At 56.2% G+C, this 20421-nt stretch overlaps 7 protein-coding genes across 7 annotated transcripts; 3 read left to right on the top strand and 4 right to left on the bottom strand.

Moving 5' to 3' along the window:
* Positions 1-236: 236 nt before the first annotated feature.
* Positions 237-2027, top strand: HER10_EVM0001955 (LSM domain-containing protein). The gene is made up of 4 exons (XM_035471687.1): positions 237-632; positions 683-749; positions 808-901; positions 957-2027. The coding sequence occupies exons 1-4, from the start codon at positions 559-561 to the stop codon at positions 1010-1012; spliced, it is 291 nt and encodes a 96-aa protein (XP_035331245.1). The 5' UTR covers positions 237-558; the 3' UTR covers positions 1013-2027.
* HER10_EVM0007386 (5-formyltetrahydrofolate cyclo-ligase) lies at positions 1136-1931 on the bottom strand (the record flags this gene model as incomplete). The annotated part of the gene is made up of 2 exons (XM_035476944.1): positions 1136-1785; positions 1841-1931. The coding sequence occupies 2 exons, from the start codon at positions 1929-1931 to the stop codon at positions 1136-1138; spliced, it is 741 nt and encodes a 246-aa protein (XP_035331591.1).
* Positions 2028-4247: 2220 nt separating the features above from the next.
* Positions 4248-6450, top strand: HER10_EVM0001898 (AMP-binding enzyme; the record flags this gene model as incomplete). The annotated part of the gene is made up of 3 exons (XM_035471631.1): positions 4248-5127; positions 5177-6312; positions 6361-6450. The coding sequence occupies 3 exons, from the start codon at positions 4248-4250 to the stop codon at positions 6448-6450; spliced, it is 2106 nt and encodes a 701-aa protein (XP_035331239.1).
* A 745-nt stretch (positions 6451-7195) lies between these two features.
* HER10_EVM0006787 (uncharacterized protein) lies at positions 7196-11134 on the bottom strand (the record flags this gene model as incomplete). Its single annotated transcript, XM_035476363.1, has 5 exons — positions 7196-7375; positions 7473-7768; positions 7860-7941; positions 10499-11011; positions 11066-11134. The coding sequence occupies 5 exons, from the start codon at positions 11132-11134 to the stop codon at positions 7196-7198; spliced, it is 1140 nt and encodes a 379-aa protein (XP_035331552.1).
* Positions 11135-11965: 831 nt separating this feature from the next.
* HER10_EVM0000005 (CDC45-like protein) lies at positions 11966-14647 on the bottom strand (the record flags this gene model as incomplete). Its single annotated transcript, XM_035469803.1, has 3 exons — positions 11966-12698; positions 12746-13818; positions 13868-14647. 3 exons carry the CDS (start codon positions 14645-14647, stop codon positions 11966-11968), a joined length of 2586 nt encoding a protein of 861 aa, XP_035331115.1.
* Positions 14648-16671: 2024 nt separating this feature from the next.
* On the top strand, positions 16672-19588 carry HER10_EVM0006049 (methyltransferase domain-containing protein). Its single transcript, XM_035475646.1, has 3 exons — positions 16672-17231; positions 17285-17489; positions 17573-19588. Exons 1-3 carry the CDS (start codon positions 17114-17116, stop codon positions 18024-18026), a joined length of 777 nt encoding a protein of 258 aa, XP_035331509.1. The 5' UTR covers positions 16672-17113; the 3' UTR covers positions 18027-19588.
* On the bottom strand, positions 18510-19922 carry HER10_EVM0003188 (methyltransferase; the record flags this gene model as incomplete). Its single annotated transcript, XM_035472872.1, has 8 exons — positions 18510-18957; positions 19006-19143; positions 19191-19251; positions 19298-19417; positions 19466-19484; positions 19536-19655; positions 19708-19770; positions 19839-19922. The coding sequence occupies 8 exons, from the start codon at positions 19920-19922 to the stop codon at positions 18510-18512; spliced, it is 1053 nt and encodes a 350-aa protein (XP_035331332.1).
* Positions 19923-20421: the final 499 nt, after the last annotated feature.

The following is a 20421-nucleotide window of genomic DNA, read 5'->3' as shown; positions in this document are numbered from 1 at the left end:
GGTAACCTAACTAAACCCGGCTAAGACAGTTTTACCGCATAGCACTCTCGTAGGGCATCTCAAAGACAGACGACAGGGTACCTTAACCTGGGGACTGTGGCTGCCAGAAAGGTACTTTAGGCTTCCGCCTGAAATGGCGTGGAGGGGTAAGTATCTTTAATAACGACGGCTGTTTTCCAAGGTTATCCATACGTAGTAGGCAAGCAGAGTGTTGCAGGGGGAGGCCTGTCACTGAGAACGACGTACACATGATTGGGCCCATAATTATATGCCATGCACCAGATTCTATTCGTCTATCTGATATCGGGGGTCTGCCAGTAGGTGGAACATCGTTTCGCCCGCTCCGCCCAATTTCTCCCAGCGACTGACCGAACCTTGCGCATCGGACCTGGGCCAGGCAGAGCACCAAGCCAGCCTCTCTGCGATCTCGTTCAGCCTGCGACCAATTGCCCCACGACATTTCATCGACACGAGCCAAACGCGACCGACGAGGACCAAACGTCTGCCATCCGAGCCCGACCATCTACCCGCTTCAATTCCCGACTCACACACGCGAAAATGACTGGACGCGGAGGCGGTGGCGGTCGCAGAGTCCTGCTTCCTCCCATCAACTTCATCTTCAAGCTCCTCCAGTCAGTTCTGGTTCCCTATCCTTGGACTATGTTGTACTGACTCCTTGCAGGCAACACACCACGGTGCAAATCTGGCTTTACGAGCAGCTGTCGATCCGGATTGAGGGCAAGATTAGGGTGCGCGCGTGATCTCTCCCACCTATACGGCTCAACGCGATGGCTAACACAGGGACAGGGTTTCGACGAGTTCATGAACCTCGTCATTGACGACGCAGTCGAGGTGAAGCAGGTGACCAAGACGAACCCCGAAGAGAAGAGGAGGCCGCTCGGTATGCCGCTCCAACGCCAGAGATGTCAAGCGCGGGTTTGCTAACCTGCACGCAGGACAAATATTGTTGAAGGGCGACAACGTGTCGCTGATCCAAAGTTTGTCGAGCTAGAGAACGACTCGAGTTGAGAGGATGACGCCACGACGGCGAAGCACGCTCTGGGGCGATTGCACAAAAAGTTGATACCACGGATCTGTCACCCCGAAAGGCTAGGCGGCATGAAGAGAAGAAAAGCTATTTGTTGTGGGAACTATCTGCCGGCCTCTTGACCTCTCCGTTTCCCAAAACGAGACCATGGAGTGGTTGGTCATGCTGAGCCACGGGAATAGGTCCGTCGGAGGGTCGAGAGATGAACTGCTCCGCGAGAGCCAGGCCGTAGAGCAATACAGGACGCTTGGGAGACGACAGCTCCCCGTCATATTTTGCCGTGTACCTGCGGATGAAAAGATCATAAAAGCCCTTTCCGTGTCCAAGGCGCCGTAGTGAGCCCGAGTTATCGTCGACATCGAATGCGACACCGGGGAGTAGCATCAGGTCCAAGAAGGAGGAATCAGGGGACTCGGCACCAGGCTCGCCCAGGACCCGGTCTCTCTGGTGTACCGTCTCGGGGTCAATGCTGGGGATGCCCCATTTGTCGGGTTGCAGTGATTCGTAGTCGTGGATGTCACGCAGACGGACCATGTCCATGACCCTGGGCGGCGTCTCCCCAGGCGGGAAAGGCGACTTGTGTAAGTACGGAACGTAGACGTGCTTCCCTGCTGACAGAGCGTGGCGCACGATTTGGTCCGTCTGGATTTCGCCAAAGGGCATAGAGAGGAAGACGCTGACCCTCTGTGCTTCCACGTATGGTCTAAAGGTCTTGAGCGTCTCAAACACTGTCCGGCCTAGGAGGAGAAGGTAAGACGGCGTCGGGACGCAGCTCTGGAAGCAATGTCTTACTCTGGGTGTTGATGGATTCGTGGGCGATGAGAGCGAGCCTGTCCTTCATGACAGAACGCAGCTGGTTCTTTGCAGCTACTAGAGAAGCCATGTTCGCTTTTGAGACGACTGTGAGTCTTGAAAGCCAGCGACTGACGTGTGGTCGGTGGATCGAAGTCCAAAGATCGGTGTAAGTGAAACTCTGTAGTACTTTGGAGATGCAGGGGAGCTCCAAGTGAGGTAAGGTACCTTTGGTAGGTCGCTGAAGGGCTTTAGTTCCGATCACCGGTATACCTTGATATGCATATACCTTTTATGGAGATGATCCGGTGAGCTTATGCATCAAAGGGGTCTTTTCGGCCACTCGTGCATGCCGGCGCCTCACTGTGGCTCAGCGCGATTGACCTCCATGTAAGAATGACGTCTAGACACTGTGAGCTCTTCGGGCTCATCTTCAGCAAGCCGATGGGATACCGAGGTGTTGTCGATACTGTCTGTAAAGAGCCATGCTGCTACGCATAAACTGCAAACCTTGGCCGTGTTGGTGCTCCCCAACAGGAGTACCAAAGCCAGCCGAGCCCATAATCACAAAGCAACACGCAGTCAGTGGGCTAGGAACCGACCGGTTGGGTAGCCGCCACTGAGTAAGTCATGACGGGAGAGGCATAAGTAATCCAGCTAGGGTCGATTTGCTTTCGATAGCGAACCCGACAGCACAAAGACTCCTGCAACGGTGGCTGTGTTGGCCATTGGACGGTTAAGGGAGCTGAAGGGGGCTTGCTTGGCTGCGACTTGTATTCAAGTTCTCACCTCCACCGCGTGCTCGATATCCTGGGGAATATTGTTGACGGCTATGCACGGGCGTGTGGTCTTGGATTGGATGGCAACGAAGGGGTGCGAAACACAACCGGCTGACCTTGGGGGCGCTGGCGGACGGTCCCAGTGGTCCAGTGCCCAGTAGTAGTCCAGTGGGATGAAATAGAGGCAAGGCGCCAACCAATTTGCCAAGAGCGGCGAGAACTCACCACCCTGCTCCGTGACTCTTGTGACGGCTTCATCGGGTTTGGTGTCGTGCTTGGTATTTGGCGAGAATGCCTAGTTGGTGCAGCCTGTGTTCGTACAGGTGTATCCCGTGGTGCGGCATGAGCAAAGGGGGGGGCTTGGGTGACCTGGAGAGGTTCAATATAGGCGTCTGGTGTCTTTTCCCCGTTTGACTTTCCCCGGAAATGCAGCTGGGCATCTTGGGGCCGTCTTGGGATGGGATGGCCATGTAAGTCTGGGCTGGGCGCCTCGGCCAAGATAGGGGTGAAGGAACACGCCCTGTTGCATGGCCGTCCTCAGTCGAGCTGGTACGGCTAAGGTACGTGGACCTTCGGCTCATACTTGATCACAAGCCACAGTGGTATGGAGGGTCGGAGGGAATGTTGAAGACGGGAAGATTGAAACATTCAACGGAACAAGAGACAGACACGAGGCGAGTGTGGTCAACGGCTACCTAGGCATGGTGAAGGCAACCCCAACTGGAGAGGCGGGGAAAGAACAGACGATGGGCGAGTTGAGTGGGAGTCTGGGTACTTGTCCTGCGGCCGTTCGCCAATGCTGCTAGATGGGGCGAGTGGGTGACGGTCCTCTAAGGTGCAGCTGTCGTTGCGCCTCGAATCTCAAACGTCTGTAAGGTCGGCCGAAGGATACGGGCAGTGGAGAGCATGACGCTGAACCCAACCCCAAAGGTACTTCCATTACTTCCATTGCCCACCTGTACTGAGGCAGAGACACAGGGGAGGTAAGGTACCGCGCCGTTCCAATTGACCCCAACGACGCATCTCCCGCCAAGGTACCTCACCTTTAGGGACGTCCAACGTGCAGTCGGTACCAATGGAAACCTGGAAGGCGTCCCTTCTTACTGGACGAGGGCGGCCGCGGATGCTGGAGCTTGAGCCATCTGCAGGACTTCAGTGAGTAAGTACGTACCTCGGGCATCATGGAGCATTGGAGATCCACTCGCCCTGCAGAGGCAACCTTAGGAACCTTGCAGTGGCAGCCAAGATTTCCCCCAAGCTCCCCGTCTCTGCAGTCCGCCTCTGCCTCTCTGCCACTCTCGCCGCTGCGTGCCGTGGTACATACGTCCTTCACCCGTCAGGTCCTTCCTTGCCCTCTCCTCAAATTCAAATACCTTGGGTTGCCCTGCCCCTACATTGCCGACTTGCTTTCCTCAACTATCTTCTCAACACTCCTCCAACCTGACCGTGTTTCCCACCCTCTGCCAACCAAACTCATCTAGACGGGCAGAATCTCTTCCACTGTCGCAAAGGTAAAAACCGCCCTCGCGACCCGTCGCTTCCGCGCTTCGATACCCGTCTTTTCTAGAGCTTCTCCGATCCTCACACAAACAAAGTAGCCGAATCGTTACTCGCCAACGTTGCCCACCATGGCTCAGGTCCCGCCTCCCAAGTCGAAGCTCGACATCCTGCCCAGGATGCAGGCAAAGGGGCCCTTCTCCGTCCCCTCTCCCGGCGCCGAGGCCAAGGACGGCGAGACTCTGCCCCGCCGACTTCCCCAGGCCGTCCCCGACCTCATCACCGTCCCCGGCAGCGGCAAGATCACAACCACCTTCGAGCTCGTCAAGCAGAGCGCCGAGAAGTATGGCAATGCCAGGTGCTTGGGCTCGCGCAAGCTGGTCAACACCCACCGAGAGACCAAGAAGGTGAAGAAGATGGTTGACGGCGAGGAGCGCGAGGTCGACAAGCAATGGACCTACTTTGAGCTGAGCCCCTACGAATACATCACCTTCCACGAGTACGAGCGCCTTACCCTCCAGCTCGGCTCCGGTCTGCGCAAGATTGGCCTGACCAAGGCCGATCGTCTGCACCTCTACGCCGCCACGAGCCAACACTGGCTGGCAATGTCTCACGGCGCTGCCTCCCAGTCCATGCCCGTGGTCACCGCCTACGATACCCTCGGCGAAGAGGGACTCAAGTACTCCATGGTGGCTACCTCCGCCAAGGCCATCTTCCTCGACCCCCACCTGCTGCCTACGCTGGGCAACGTTCTCCAGGAGGCAAAGGATATCCGCTACGTCATCTGGAACAACCAGCACCAGATCCAGCAGACACACCTCGAGCAGCTCAAGTCTGCCCACCCCGAGATCCAGGTCATGAGCTTCGAGGAGTTGCGAAAGCTCGGCGAGGAGAACATGGTCGACCCGGTCCCTCCCGCCACCGAGGACCTGTGCTGCATCATGTACACATCTGGCTCAACCGGAACCCCCAAGGGTGTCCCCCTCAAGCACAAGGCCGTTGTGGCCGCTGGTATGTCTTTCCCCGGAATTGTGAACAGGCCCCCACTAACGAAGCAAAGTTGCCGGTGTGAGTGCCGTTGTTCAGCCCTTCATTGGCCCCGGCGACGGCCTCCTGACCTACCTCCCGCTCGCCCACATCCTCGAGTTCGTCTTTGAGAACGCCTGCATCTACTGGGGCACAACCATGGGCTACGGCAACCCCAAGACCCTGTCCGACAACTCTGTCCGCAACTGCGCCGGTGACATCAGGGAGTTTAAGCCCTCCGTCATGGTTGGTGTCCCCGCAGTGTGGGAGACTGTCAAGAAGGGCATTATCGCCAAGGTCAACGCTGGCAGCGCCCTCGTCAAGACTTTGTTCTGGAACGCTCTGTCTGCCAAGCAGCACATGATGAGCCTTGGTGTTCCCGGCACCGGCGTGCTCGATTCCGTGGTCTTCAAGAAGCTCAAGGAGGCCACCGGTGGTCGTCTCAAGCTTTGCATGAACGGAGGTGGTCCCATTGCGAAGGAAACCCAGCAGTTCATTTCCATGGCCATCGCCCCGATGATTATCGGCTACGGTCTCACAGAGACCACGGCCATGGGCTGCCTGACGAACCCGTTGGAGTTCAGCGTCAACAACATGGGCGCGATGCCCGCGTCCATTGAGATCAAGCTGGTCGACTTTGCCGAGGCCGGCTACTACGCCACCAACAAGCCCAACCCTCAGGGTGAGGTTTGGATCCGTGGACCCTCCGTTCTGGAGGAGTACTACCAAAACCCCAAGGAGACCAAGGAGGCCATCACCGAGGATGGCTGGTTCAAGACCGGCGACATTGGCGAGTTTGACAGCCAAGGTCACCTGAAGCTGATTGACCGCAAGAAGAATCTGGTCAAGACTCTCAACGGCGAGTACATTGCGCTCGAGAAGCTCGAGTCCATCTACCGCGCTGCTGCTGTGGTTGCCAACATTTGCATCTACGCCGACGCCAACAAGGCCAAGCCCATTGCCATCATCGTGCCTGCTGAGCCGGCTCTGGTCAAGCTCGCGGAGAGCATTGGCGTCCAGGGCAGCAACCTCGAGGGGCTGGTGCACGACAAGAAGCTACAGAGCGCCGTCCTCAAGGAGTTGCAGAATGCCGGCCGCTCAGGTGGACTCTCAGGCATTGAGATTATCGAGGGCGTTGTCATGTCCGACGAGGAGTGGACACCACAAAATGTGAGCATCCTCATTTTATATTCCCAAGAAACTGCTAACCATTCACAGGACCTGGTCACGGCCGCACAGAAACTACAGCGCAAGAAGATCCTCGAAAAGTACAAGTCCGAGGTGAACAAGGCCTACGGTTCGTCTTAAGGGCGGGTCGTTTCCGTCACGTTTGATCATGTGGTTTGATCTTGTAATTCTCCCCTAATTTTGCGGCAAACGGATTGGGTTGGCTACGGGACGCTTGATATCCAGGAGTATAGTGTTGTGTGTGTGTGTGTGCGCGCGTCCAGCCTTGTAACAACGATTACCTACCTTTATCCATCAGTATCTCGGCGAGTCTTATGGGTCGAGTCAAGGATGTTTCTTTTTTTTAATCTAGCTCAGTTTCATTCCAAGTGTTCGTCTACAGGTGTAACGCGGTGCTCAATTTCATCATGCCATGTGTGATTCGTTTGCTTTACGGATTGACGTGGCGGAGACTGGGTGGTGCCGATGCGTTGTCATCCACCTGAAGCCGGCCGGGCCGAATCGGGGTCCCGGTCTCTGGGCCCAATCGGGGTCCCGGTCTCTGGGCCCGAGGATGCCGTGCCGGCGGGAGTTTCGGAGGTTGTTTAATTGTCATCATGACCCGACCGCAGGCTGTTCCCTTCCATCCGACGACTCACTCAACCTGGCCGACATTCACCGTCCACGATACGATGGGTGCGCGAGTAAAAAAAAAACATAGGTCGCAGTAAATCATTGGAATACCATTCCTGCTAGCCCTGGATAATAAAAGTCGCACCTTGATCACTGCGCGCAGCTCGCCTTGCCCAAAAACACATATAATCATGAAAACAGACCCGAGGGCGTGTGGCGGTGGTATGAGAGTCTCCCCCTGCTCCGCGCCACACTACACCAGGCCGTCGTAGAGAGACAGTGCCGACACAATGGTCTCGTCACGTTTGCTTCCCTCCTTGAACTCCTCCATGTCCAGGCTGCCGTTCTCGTCCTTGTCCATCATGCGGAAGATTTTCCGTACGCGCTTCTCGGGAGTGTCTTCGTCTTCAGGGAGCTTAACCATGGAGCCGACCTGCGCGTCGTCTTTGTCAGCATTTTGTTGGGAGGGCGGGGTGCCGTAGATTGTGAACGCAACATAAGCACCATACGTCCACTGAGAAAAGACTCACCATCTTGTAGATTGCCTCGACGATCTTGAGCATCTCATCGTAGCTAATCTTTCCGTCCCCATCAATGTCGTACAGCTGGAAGGCCCAGTCGAGTTTGTCCTCCATCTTGCCTCGGCTGGTAACACTGAGGGCGCAGATAAACTCCTTGAAGTCGATACTACCCGACTTGTCGCTGTCGAAGACGTTGAAGACATAATCTGCAAATGAACTTGGATCACCGAAGGGGAAGAATTGCCTATATATCTTCTGGAACTCTTCTTTGGTGAGCATGCCCGAGGGACAATCCTTGAGGAAGCCTGCCACGGATTGTCAGTCTCGAATTCAGTGATGGGAAAATAGACCTCGCGCGGAAACAGACGATCAAGCATGGGATCGTTGCTGACATACCCTTGTACCATTGCTGCAACTCCTTCTTGTCGAAATGGGTGGACTTCTGCAGTTCAGCTAGCTGCTCCTGGGAGAGCTTGGACTGACTAGAAAGGGAACTTGTTAGCTTGCGTCTGACGATTGAGCGCGGGTGTTCCATGTTTCCGGAGAGGCGGATCGCTTCGACATGACGTCTCCTCAGTCCATGTCTGCCACACGAGGGGACCGAAGGAAAGGCACGTTTGGTGGGCGGGCAGACTCACGATTTGCCCATGGCTAACTACGAGCCTCGACGACTACGTCAAATACGAGATCCTGAGGGGCAGTTTGGGCTGAGAATCGGCGGAAGAGCGGAATTGCGTGGTGGTGGGCGGCCTGCGTTTGTCGCGATGTGAGTCGTGGGACGGCGTCGGCGGCAAGAACACAGTGTCGTCGCTCGGAACGGGTGGGCCGATGCCGGCGCAGGCGAAAAGGCACTACTGGTCGCCGAGGAAAAGAAAAGGCGTTGAGTCGAACGGATCGTGGATTTTAGGCGACGGCGGAAGGGAGCGGCGCGTGGTCGACGACTTCAAAGGAGGAACAAGGCTGGCGACAGATGCAGAGTTGCGCTCCAAGGGCGGGGGAGGGGAAAGAAATAAAGGGCCCAGGATGCTGTCGCCTGTCGGTGGTGGTGGCCAGGCACTTTGGTGCAAGGTGCTTGCTTCTGACGCTGGCGGGGACAGGACCCGATGATTGCTCGGAAAGTTGGCGGCGGGGGGATGGGCGGCTACCTGTACGAAAGTAAAGGCGACGGTACCGAGCGTCCACAGAGTACGAGGTGGCCAAGACGTGAATAAACGGGGACGGAGTGTTGACTATTGACCTAGTTGTCGGGCTGAGCCGGGATATGGATACCTTTACGTGCGCTTTTTGGGCTGTCAGTCATAGGGAGACGGGTTTGTGAGTCTCTGTTACTTGAAATCATAAGAGGATAAATAATGAAGAGGAAGATGCTTGGTACGTCAGGTTGTAGAGTTGGATGAAGAATACGCGGGAGGTGTACACAGGAAGGGAAAAGTCGTCGGTGGAACCTGTCGTAGCCAGGTGCGAATCTGTCTCGGAAGATAAGGTAAGCAAATGTTTGAAGCTATGAGCAGGCGCCACGCACACAGGTCCAGGCACACGTAGCAGGCACGGCACGGCAGGTAACAGCGGCGGAGGCGAAGGACTCGGAAGGAGACGCAGCAATGATCAACGCGGCCGTCTGCAAAGCATCCAGGCATTGTGCCATGTGTGAACACGCCGCAGACAATCAAATGGCAGTATCTAGGTCTAAAGGCAAGGAATGGCAGTGACGGACATTGCATCCGTCCAGTGGCAGAGTGGTTACAACTTACAGGAGCTCTGCGTAGGTGCGCTATCCAGTCATGTCGCAGCGAATCCAATACTTTGGTACAGAAATGACCGGGATGCCTGTAGCGCAAGGTAGCGCTTCATTAACACCCGCCACCTGCCACATCTGTAAGGTGACGAAGGACTGGGATAATTGACTTTGCGTCGTTGAGTCCCTCAACTATGCCATCCGTCCTCGAATTCAGACCTCTCTGACTGAGCCCGTATCTTTGTGAGCAACATTTAAGATGAAGTTTATTCTTTGAATTCGAGACTTGGCTTGATTTGCCGAGGTCAATCTCAGTGTCCAAGTGCCTTAGAGCACGGTTCATTCAGGGTGTCAGAAACATGAAGAAACACCCGACACCAACGAGGAATACGCCGCGAAGCGTTGAATAGTATGTTGCGTGGCCAGGTACCATGTATCCCCTACAAACAGCCCTCGGACGATGAGTGGTCGTCAACGTCGACCTTGAGAAGCAGGGGCTTGGCGCTTCGCCCACTAAGACGTCGGCTCATGGACTCAGCCCCCAAGCCAGAACCCCAATCAGCGAGATGTCACGATTGCCACAGGGCTCACCGTCTCTCTCGCCTCGGGCTATTCGTACATGGTGTGGATGTCGACTGGGATATGTGCCCGCATGACGTTACCAAGTGTCAATCCTTGGGATTAGAAGGCACCTTCCTACGTGCCTACCTCACGCCTTGGACTGGCGTCTAAGTACCGGTACGTATCTCACACTCATCGCTCTCTCTAAGTCTCTGAGGGCTCCCTCATAGCCTTTGCCCACATCACGATCTCAGTGTCAACCACACCTTCAAGACGGCCTCCGACTAACCTCGCTTTGAGACCCTCAGCCACACTTTGTCAACTAGACTGCCACGCATCTTCAGACTCGAGCAAACTCTGCAGAGCCAGCCTCACCCTGGAAACACCACGGGGGCCCTCCTCGTCCGATCATCGAGGCTCGGCCACTCAACCACCGAAAAACTCCACCGACCGCCGGGACCCAATACTTCGTCCACTTCGGAGCCCATCACGCAAAAGGAAGCTCCCTTGGCGCGCCCCGGTCGTCGCACGAAGAAAACCGCCACCAATTCTTGTGGGCAGGAATGTAGAGCCAACGCATCATCAGGAACGCGATCCACGGTACCGGAGGCCACCACGCATGAACACCTTCCTCGAACGTCGTGTCTCGGTTTGTCAAAAGAAGTGGAATCGTTGTCGTCTTTCCAGAATACGTCAGTCATCTCAAAGTCAGAGACCCATGGTGAAGTCATGTACTCACCTTGAGCTTGGCATCACCCATTCTGCCGAGCAGCTTCTTCATGAGCTTCTCATACCACTCATCCCAGTTGCGGTCGTACTCGTTCAGCCTAAGCAGCGAGTCAATCTCATCGCTGAGATGCTCCCGCAGGACGGGCATGAACGAGTCGATGATGCCCTTGAGCTTCTCTCCGCTGTACGCCTCTTCGCCCTTTTGGACCTTGTCCAAGTAGCCCATGTACGCGTGCAGGCCGTCGTGGAAAGCTTCGTGCTGCGCGACGTTGGCCCGCATCAGCCCCGGCACGCCGGCCAGCTGTTCAATCTCGGGGAAAACATCCGTCTCTTCGGTTTCGTGGTGCTCCTCCACCATCTTGCTCCATTCTATCGCGTACGACACAAAGTCCTGGACGTCGTTGGGCGACTTCTCCACGTTGATGCACTGCAAGTAGACAGTGTTGATGATCCGGAGGATAAGATTGTGAATGATGGTCATTTCCTCAGCCATGCGGTTCACTCCTGCCGTCTTGACCCCTTTCTGTGTGCAGATGATGAGTTTCCGTCGAGCCTCGATGGCTACAAAGGGACTTACCTTGGTTCCTGCACGGGTGCTACTAATGAGCTTAAACGGCCCATCGGCCCAAGGCTTCTTGCTAGACATGGTTTGATATCGAATGTGAGCTTGTGGGACAGATGAGCGTCGCCCAAGTGAGAATTGACGCTGAGAACCTCATTTTATATCAATACCGAGCGACCTCATGTCCGCACAGCACCGCTCTTGCTATCCAGATCCACGGCGGAAGCGCTTACACGTAGCGCCAGCCAAGTAATCCTCTGGCGTAGAACCCTCTCGCAAAAAGGTGAGATGAAGGATTCAGAGTGCTGACGAGAGCACCCAACGCGGCAACACGTCGTCTTGTCAATCCAAAAAAGAGGCTTCAACCCCAGTGCTTACACTTCAGCTCGCTCTTTCATCCTATCAGCGCGCCTTCATTATCACGTCGCCCCGTCTGGTTGGCTCGTCTTAGTCCTGATGCCTTGATGGAGGTGAATCTAAGGAACGAGGACCCCCAGACGACCCCCATCACTACTTTCATCCTGATTGGCATCGAGCAAAAGGACAAGGCGTTCAATAGTGTGTATGTAAGTGTATATGCGTCACGCTCCAAAAAGCGAAGACGTGATGGTTCGTAAAGTGTCTGCCCATATAAACGCCGCAGCCGAAAACAAAGTAGAGCTTGCTTCCCGCCCAAGCCCCTGACTGCCACAAAGCGAGAGGAATTGGTGATTAACGCGCAAGGAAATGATTCAAATGCCCATGTCTCATGAAGCTTGTTTATCCTCCCAAACCAGTTCCCTTCGATGCCGTGCCCTCCATCATCGCCGTATGATAAGAAACAGAATGAACCCCCCGCCATGCGAAAAAAACCCCAAGCACGACACCCAACCCAACCCAACAATTGCTTTTTGTATCCCTCTCGCGCTCCACACATTACCCGACAACGGCCTTCATGCTGAGACTCTCCAGGAACCCTCCCAGATCCTCCTTCTTGACCTCCACCACGCAGTGCTCGAAGCTGTCTATTCGCACCCGGGCATTCGTCTCCGCCACCACCTCCTGGAACGCCGACCCGAAGCGGTTGAGGCCGTAACCCTTCTCCTTGGCGTCCTCCTCCTCTTCCTCGTCCTCCGAGTCCGAGCCGTCAGACGCCTCCGACTCGGTATCGAGCTCGTCAAAGTCGGCATCGTCATCTCCCGCCGCCCGACGCGCCGCGCGCTTCTCCTCGCGGATCTTTTGCTTGTTCCGCCGTGACTCTTCCCGCCGCTTGGCCTTCTCGTCCTTGGCCGCCTGTCGCTTCTTGGCGGCCTCGCGGTCGAGGAACGTGGTATCCGGGCCGCCGCCGCCGCCGGTGCCAACAACAAGATAGACACCGCGCTTGTCGTTGAGGCTGGCGACGACGAGGGGCGTGCCGCGTCCGCCGTGGGAGAGACGACCCGTGGTATCTTTTTCCTGCTCGACGAGGGCCTCGCCCACCCAGAGAGCGAGCTTGGTGAGCGCGGCTGGGTGGCCAAAGACGGGCACATCGGGGCCTTCCTTGACGACGCACATGCGGAACGCCCTGAGGTGCTTGATCTGTTTCTTGTTGATGAGTGACGTGCCGGTGCGGTAGATTGCGCGGTGGAGAAACTGGGCGGTTGGCAATCCTGCCTTGAGAGCATCGATGCTTCACGATGTTAGTATGTGCTCATGTAAAGTGCGCGAATCACTTACTCTTCCAAAGCGTCGTATGCTTCCCAGAAACGCGCAACCCACTCCTCTCCTTGCGCAGCGACAACCTCCTCGTCGTCCACATCCTCGAACTGGTCTTTTGGCGCTTGCGTGAGCTCGGCGACGTCGTTGTGCTTGCCCACTTCCAAAAGAGCACCAATAACGACGCCCACGTCTTGTGCGCTCAGAGTCGCCCGCCAGCCCCAGCTGCGGACAAAGCCCCAGCCGTCCTTTGCACCGGCGCGGTCTCTCCCGTCCGTGTCGACCGACGGGACCATGTCGTCCAAGTTGTAGAGAGAAGCATACTTGAGCAGCTTTGTCCGGAGCTCTCTCTTCAGCATCATGTCCATGTGCGTGTAGCTCTGCTTGCACTGAACCAGACTGACGCCCATCTTGGCCAGGAGCTTGTGGAGCCTCTTCAGACCCGTGTCGCTCCACGTCTTGAGCCGGGCAAAGAGGTACGGTGAGTGCAGCATGCTGTCGTACAGACTCCAGTGCCTGATGAGGAGGAACTTGGGCTCTGGCGACAGCCTGATGCTGGTGTCTTCGGGGCTGCGAGCCGTAGTGGGGATGATGCCCGAGTTCTCGGCAGCAGACGGACGGCCGCGGACGACTTCGGGCGGATTCAGACGTCGAACCTCGTCTCTCAGCAGCTGGCGGATACGTGCGCCGCGGACACCCATCCAGCCGTTCCCTTGTCCCCGGTCCGAGTTGCGGACGGGCACCGCGATACCTGCAGATGACCTTCCGTACAGCTCCATGGACGTGACACCAACAATAGCGAGCCACAAGAGGTCGTTGTCGTCCCGGCCGAGCTCCGACGCGAGGGAGTACATCATGGACGATATCGGCTCAGAGAAGGAAGCACCAATCTTGTAGTATTTGCGGAGGACGGTCTCCTTTTCTCTCCGCAGACGCAACAGACGTCGTCGCAGGACCCTGGCAGATGGCGCGGGCGGTGGTTGAGCAGCCGATGGGGGTTCCAGGGGATCGCTCGAGAGAACCATGCCTGCATCACGTAGAGATACGAGCCCCCTGTGGGCTGGCCGTCGTGGAGATGAGGGGATCGAGGAAGACTGCTACGTGTCAGTGGGCGTGGAAACAGAACGACGCGTTACAACTCACAGAATTGCTTCGTCTCCGCTGGTGCGGCCTATCGTCTGTGTCACTGGACTCGTCCTCCTCGTCTCGGTCCGACCAACTTTTCCGCTTCTGGCCAGCGTGTGCTGGTTCTTCAAAAAGATCCTCGTCCTCGGCATCGTCGTCCAAGTCGTCCAAGTCGTCCAGTTCCTCGCCATCGTCGTCGATTTCGGGCATGTCAAGCAATGCCAGGTAGGCTTCTTTTTCCGCGGCAAGGTCATCCTCAATGTCGCCGTCGTCAAACACAACGATACCTCCCTTGCCTGGCTTGTAGGCGCGATCAATCCGACCAGCCACTACGCCTGGCGGACACCTGGACTGGAGCGAGGCACCTTCTTCGACGGCCGGTTCCAGTGGGAAGCCACCAAATACGTTGCCCAAGTTCCACGGACGGTGCGAGTCCATGACCCAGACCTCGACACCGCCAAAGGTCACCTCCTCTCCCTCGGGTTCCAGTCCAAGCAGGCTTCCGAGATCAACCATGCCGCCCAGGCCGAGGCACACAACAACGCCTCCACTACCTCCTTGCGTCTCCATCATGGGTTGGACCAAGTCCCGGCCGGCGCGTTCGAGGTCGGCATATCCGGAGACGGGCTGGATCTTGTGGGGGATATAGTCGTGCTTCAACAGGCGGGTCAGGATTCGACATGCGCAGAGGGAATCGGGTTCGAGGGCGACGAGGACGAGAACGGGAGGGGACAGCGGGTGTCGCGTGTTCTGGAGGTGGGTGTATAGTTTGGATATCAGAGACCGTGGAAGATACATGGCTAAGAGGATTTTGACGCGTTTCCACGGTGTGTATCGAGCGGCTTCATGGGTTGCAAAATGGTTGTTTTCTCTCTTGTGTAGACGCGGTTGGGAGGGGCTCTGTGGCGGGTGCAATGGGACCGACGGCGGGTGAACGGTCGCGGGGAGTACTCGAGAGCAAGCAAAAAGGTGAAAGACTGCAAGCCGTGAGATGCGTAGGTTTGAGGCTCAGAGGATGAATGGGACGGCTCTCTAGCGTGGGGTATATCAAAGTGCAGAAGAATCGACGGTGGGTAACAAACAGTAAGTATTCTGCCTCATGGGAGCGTAAGGTGAGGTAGGGTGAGGTAAAGTGGTAAAGATTTGGTGTGGTGGTGGTGGTGGTGGTGGTGGTGGTGGCCCAGGCCCGAGTCAGAATCGAGTGATTGAGTGCAAAAGTGAGAGTGACGCGCTGGACGCGGTCTGCCAGACTTTAGCGACGCGTTTAGGTACGCTACCAGCTGTTTGCGACGTGCTGGCCTGGGAACCTGTTAAAACCACGGGAAGAAGTGGACCGTGCCGTCGGCCGAGTGCACGGATCAACCGATTGCGGGACGCCGGGACAACCCCGCCCCACTTTCAGTCGTCCGTCCTAACGCCGACGAGGACATGAAGGTTCTCACCTCCATTTCCACCTCTAGGTACCTTGCCTACCTTATCAAGTATCATTTGAAAGTGTCACTCTGTTCTCAAATCTCAAAGCTTCATGGCTTGTTGTTCTTGACCTTTCGATCAAGGTCTCCAATAAAGCGAGCACACACGAGTCCAACGGGGCGCCCCATACCTTACCTTCTCCACTTGGTCGGCTAGTCTACCCATTTTCCAGCCGACATTGGTTGATCAGCGTCCCTTCCATTGCTCTTCAAAGTACCTCACTACGGACAGGTACTCCGCATTACATATCCGTGAACCTTGGCTGGCCGTCTACGAATTGGACCACGGCGGTAACGGAGTTGTCGTCCGAAGTAGCTTTCAATGGCGCCCTCCAGTGCTACACGTTAGCATCGTGGGCTATCGGTATCCTACCCTTGGGAACCGCTTTATCTGCTTGAGATGTTCATCAGTAGATAACCCCAGCTCGTCACTGTCCGAATACACGCCACATCCCACCTGAGCACCCCGCATCACATCACTGCTCGCACCGACGCGCGCTGTGCACTACTGTGTATGTGGTGACCGCCATCGCTGAGAGACCGAAACACACTCTGCAGGCTGCTCATGCGCGACCTCCTCGAAACGGCAAAGCTTCGATCCCCTGCTTCTGCTGCTGCTCGCCCATCACAGTGGACTTGAAAGAATCGCTTCCACAGAGCTCATCGCCCCCGGGCCCTTAATGACGCCGCTCGGCCGATGATGGTATAGACACCGCTCAACATCATACATAGCCGCTACCTTGCCTCACTCGCGCCCTTGCCTGCCCACACAAACGTCTATAAGCTCGCCGTTGGATCGGCCCAGTCTCCAACGGCCTTCTATCGTGTACCTCCGCACCGCTGCCGGCACCGCATGCGGCGCTGTTTCTAGCTCGCCGTGGCCTTGGAACCAAACGGACGTTCACACCGCTCCAGCCTGTTGGCACCGGTTCAACCGCTGTGCCACCCTTCTGGGCACATTTGGTACACCAACAGCTGCAGAGAGGGGGAGCCGTTGCTTGGTGATTGGCTTACCATCCAGTTGGTACGAATTCCGATTCCTAGTACCAGGTACTGTTCGTCTCTCAAGTTCCTCAACTCTAGTTTTCTCCCAACCCTTTTCCGCCCGCCCATTACTCTCTTCTCTAAATCCCACGTACGCGTTGTTCGTCTGGTGCGTGCAGCCAGCTGGGCTTGCCGAACGAGTCATCTGCAAGACTGACAATGCTGTGACCGTTCTCAGGCTTGTCTTGCTCGACCATTGTACGTTGGTTCGGTAGCTTCGCTCAGAAATGCGCCACCACAGAATCCAGCAGGCTTCCTCAGACCGTGGTGTTGTTGGCTCATACCGGATACTCACCGATACTTTAGAAATCACACTTACCCCATCTCACCACCAAAGGGCCACCTCAGACGCGGTGAACCGTCTCACGCGAGCGGTGTTGCCATAACCACACCCCTAGTCTGACGGCCCTCGAAAACCGTCTCCAACCCGGCCATCATGAACATGTCCAGCAGCGAGCCCATAGAGCCTGCTCCGCCAAACACGTTGGACGAAGACGAAGACTTTGAGGGGTCAGACTACGGAGGATCAGACTATGGAGAATCCCTCGCCTCTTCGGGCTTCACCTCGCTCGCTTCCCGTGTGATGAAGCACTCACACGAGGGTGGAAGGTGCGTAGATGATGTCTTCTTGGCACATCCTCTTGGGAGAACGCCGAGGCTAAGTTGACATACTGTTAGACGCTATCAGTCCTTTCTGCAAGGCATCTACCCTCTTCCGAATGATGAGACGGAACAGTTTCGCGAAGAGATGAAGCATCAGCTTGTAAAACGCCTCCTTGATGAGAACGACTACCTGGCACCAATCGGTGACCACCCGCAAAAGATCATGGACATCGGCACCGGCACCGGTCTCTGGGCCGTTGACAGTAAGCCATTGTTAATCACGCCGCTTGGAACTCTATAAATCTGATTCATAAAGTCGCGGACAAGTTCCCTAGTGCACACGTCATCGGCGTCGACATATCGCCTATCCAGAACTGCTATGCGCCGCAGAACGTCGACTGGAGAATCGACGACATTGAAGAGACCTGGTCGCCGCTGTACGCCAACTTGGACTTTGTCCACATGCGCTCCGTCTGTGTGACGCTTCGACAGCCAGTCAAGGTCATCCACTCGGCGTACCAGTAAGACCCCTTGTCTCTAACCGCTGAATCCAACATCTCCGCCCCTTAATCAAGTTTCTGAAATAAGTCTCTGACGTCCGTAGAAACCTCAGACCAGGCGGCTGGATCGAGTTCGAAGATGCCGGCGTCAAAATCGGGTGCGACGACAACACTCTGCCCCCAGACTACGCGCCCGCCAAGTTCATGGACAGGTTCATCAGCACCTTCAAGACGCACTACGGCTGGGACCTCGAGTTCCCCAACGTCCTGCCCGACATCCTGCGCGAGGCCGGCTTCGTCAACATCCGCTATCGCTTCTTCAAGCTGCCCATCGGGCCCTGGGCCAAGGACCGCCAGCAGCGCGAGATCGGCCTGTTCCTCAGCAAGGACGTGCTGTGGCAGCTCGTCCGCGCCGTGCTCGTCAAGTGGGCGCAGCTCGGGCTGACCAAGCAGGAAGCCGACACCATGGAACAGGACATCCGAAAGGCGTTCCACGACACACGCATACATGGATATCTTCCGTGGATCTCCGTCTGGGCCCAGAAGCCGCCCACCTGAGGCAGGACGCTGCAGCCTTTGCACTCTTGGATGAGATGTGTTTGACGGTATCCAGCCAGCCATACAATATCCCCCGGCCCGCCCGCGCAGGTCACGCAGCCGCGACAGGCGACGGCGAGGCTGCGGCGTTTCGGTACGCTTGCTAATGTCCTTTGGCTGGTGGGTTGACGTTGGTGACACGGCATGCATCGTACGGCGTGATTCGACTTGCTGGGAGTGCGGGCACGCGCACGTCTGACAGCATTCGTGTCGGCACGCTTCCTGGTCAAGCCACCATTCGCCTGGCGACAGGAATGCCCATCGTCAGTCGGCAGTCGACAGAGAGAGCAAGCAGTTCGTTCGCAGTCGTTTGCAATCGTTCGCAAGGCTGGCTTGGCGCCAATCGACGGCAAACAACGTTGTAACGTGGCCCACGCCCGTCTTTCATTCAAGCGAGAAACACTCCGGCCTCAGATCCATTTACGTGTTTGCCCCCCGGGTCGTTTACGGTTTTCTTCCATAAGTTACATACACGTCAAAATACCCATGCCTACGTACATCACGCCACTCCGCAATGACATTCGCGCTAAAGTCCCAGACCTCTTCTTTCCTCCAACCCATGAAGCGGGTGAAGAGGGCCAATGTCATGGACTCGAGCCCGACACTAAAGTTGGCTTCTGTCCAGACGCCCAGGGTCTTGTGCTTGACGTCGCGCGGCCACTGGTTGATTGGCCACTTGAACTGGATCCGCACAATATCGACGAATCCGACGCTCGCCATCATCTCGGCCGCCCTGCCGCAGGTATCCAGGAGGAAGCCCGACCTTTGGCCGGCCTCCATCATGAGCTCGTTCCATCTGCCGAGGTCGCAGTCTGGCGGGATTGTTCCATCGTCACACCTCATGGGGAAGTCGATATCCTGGATCTCAAACCAGCCCCCGGGGTTTAAGTTGCTCGAGACTATGTTAGCTGATGGGCGCCTACGGGGGGAGATGACCTACTCAAAGGCTTGTTGGTGGAAGTTTTGCCAATCCCTAAACGCGCCCGTCATCATCATACAGTGAACATAGTCAAACTTTCTAGAAAAGCTCCACTCCTCCTCGAGGTCGTCGATTTCGTAGTGCACGTTTGGCGGTGTACTGGGAGGGTCAGATCTGATCAGGCGTATTTTCTTCTTCAAACTCACAAGCCAGGCTGGACGGGCGAGAGATCTACGCCGACAACTTCGGCTTCTGGGTGTGCCTCGCCTGAGTAGAGTCAGCGAATGTGTCATATTAAAGAGAGGCCACTCGCCAAAGTCTATGGCCCACAGCCCTATGCCGCAGCCGACGTCTAGGACTCTGTGAGGATGGTGGACCGGGGCAAAGTTGAGCCTGTTTTCAAAGGTCAACTGGCAGAGCTGATATTGAAAAGCTGCGAACAGTTAGAAGTTTGTCAAGCCATGTCGGAGGAGAAGTGTACCTTGTCGATCGAGTTCTTCCTAGACACGGGAACGCGTTAGATGCAGCTCATCTGACATGTACTTACATACCTGGTCAGTGGGCAAGACATATTTCCCGTCCTTGTATCCGTGATAGATTCTTCCGTTCTCCTCGCGTGCCCGTACAATGCTTGATCGGAGTGATGCTGTCGAGGATGGCCATGCCTCGGGCTACCGTCTGTTTAAGCGTTGTTTTTGTCTGTACGCTCCCCAAATTACCTACTTCTCCCAGTGCGGAGTCTACATCACTGCCTCCAAGGCTTTGCATCTCGGCGTCGTCAATGTCCTGGGATAGACCTTAGTAAGATGCCCTCGAGATCCCAACACTCACAGACCCCTTTCCCGAGTGCTGACCTCATCTGGTTCCAGGTCAACGTTTGTCCCGTGCGGGAAAGCGATGTCTATCTGATGCATCGCATCAGGCACTCTTTCGGTCATGTCGATGGTTTGTTGTCGAGATCTGTTTCGCAGTTCTAGTAAACAAAGGGAAAACTCCAGAATTAGGAATCATCCCATCAGAGACGGAAGACTATCAAGGCGTATCAGCTTGATATTCCCTTGCCGCTGCCAAACGCCCGTTGAAAAGGGTAACGGACGACACCCGTGCCAGCGAGGGGAATCGTTCGGATGGTGTAATTCTGACGAGGCGACACAAACAAGCGGCTTCCTTGTCATTCGAGCCTTCGGCTCCGTGTCACCAAAGGCGTCGTGCTGTCAACAAATTCTAGTTGGCCCAACTAAGCACGCAGCGCATCATGGTCAGCAGTAAACGATGCGTGAGATTAGTTGAATTCCCTCTCGGGAGCCTCGCCAGACCGGAGAGCAAGCTGCTGCTGCACCTTGTTCCAACAGCAAAGCCTGATCCAACACCTTTTCAGGTGCTTGGCGCTATCCGCAGGTGGCTTCGGCCATCATGGGCACAAACATACAGTAGCGG

Source organism: Colletotrichum scovillei (genome assembly GCF_011075155.1).
Source record: "Colletotrichum scovillei strain TJNH1 chromosome Unknown Contig00007, whole genome shotgun sequence".
NCBI classification, from domain to species: domain Eukaryota; kingdom Fungi; phylum Ascomycota; class Sordariomycetes; order Glomerellales; family Glomerellaceae; genus Colletotrichum; species Colletotrichum scovillei.
Note: the sequence above shows the minus strand (reverse complement) of the source record. Positions and strands in the feature narration are given on the sequence as shown.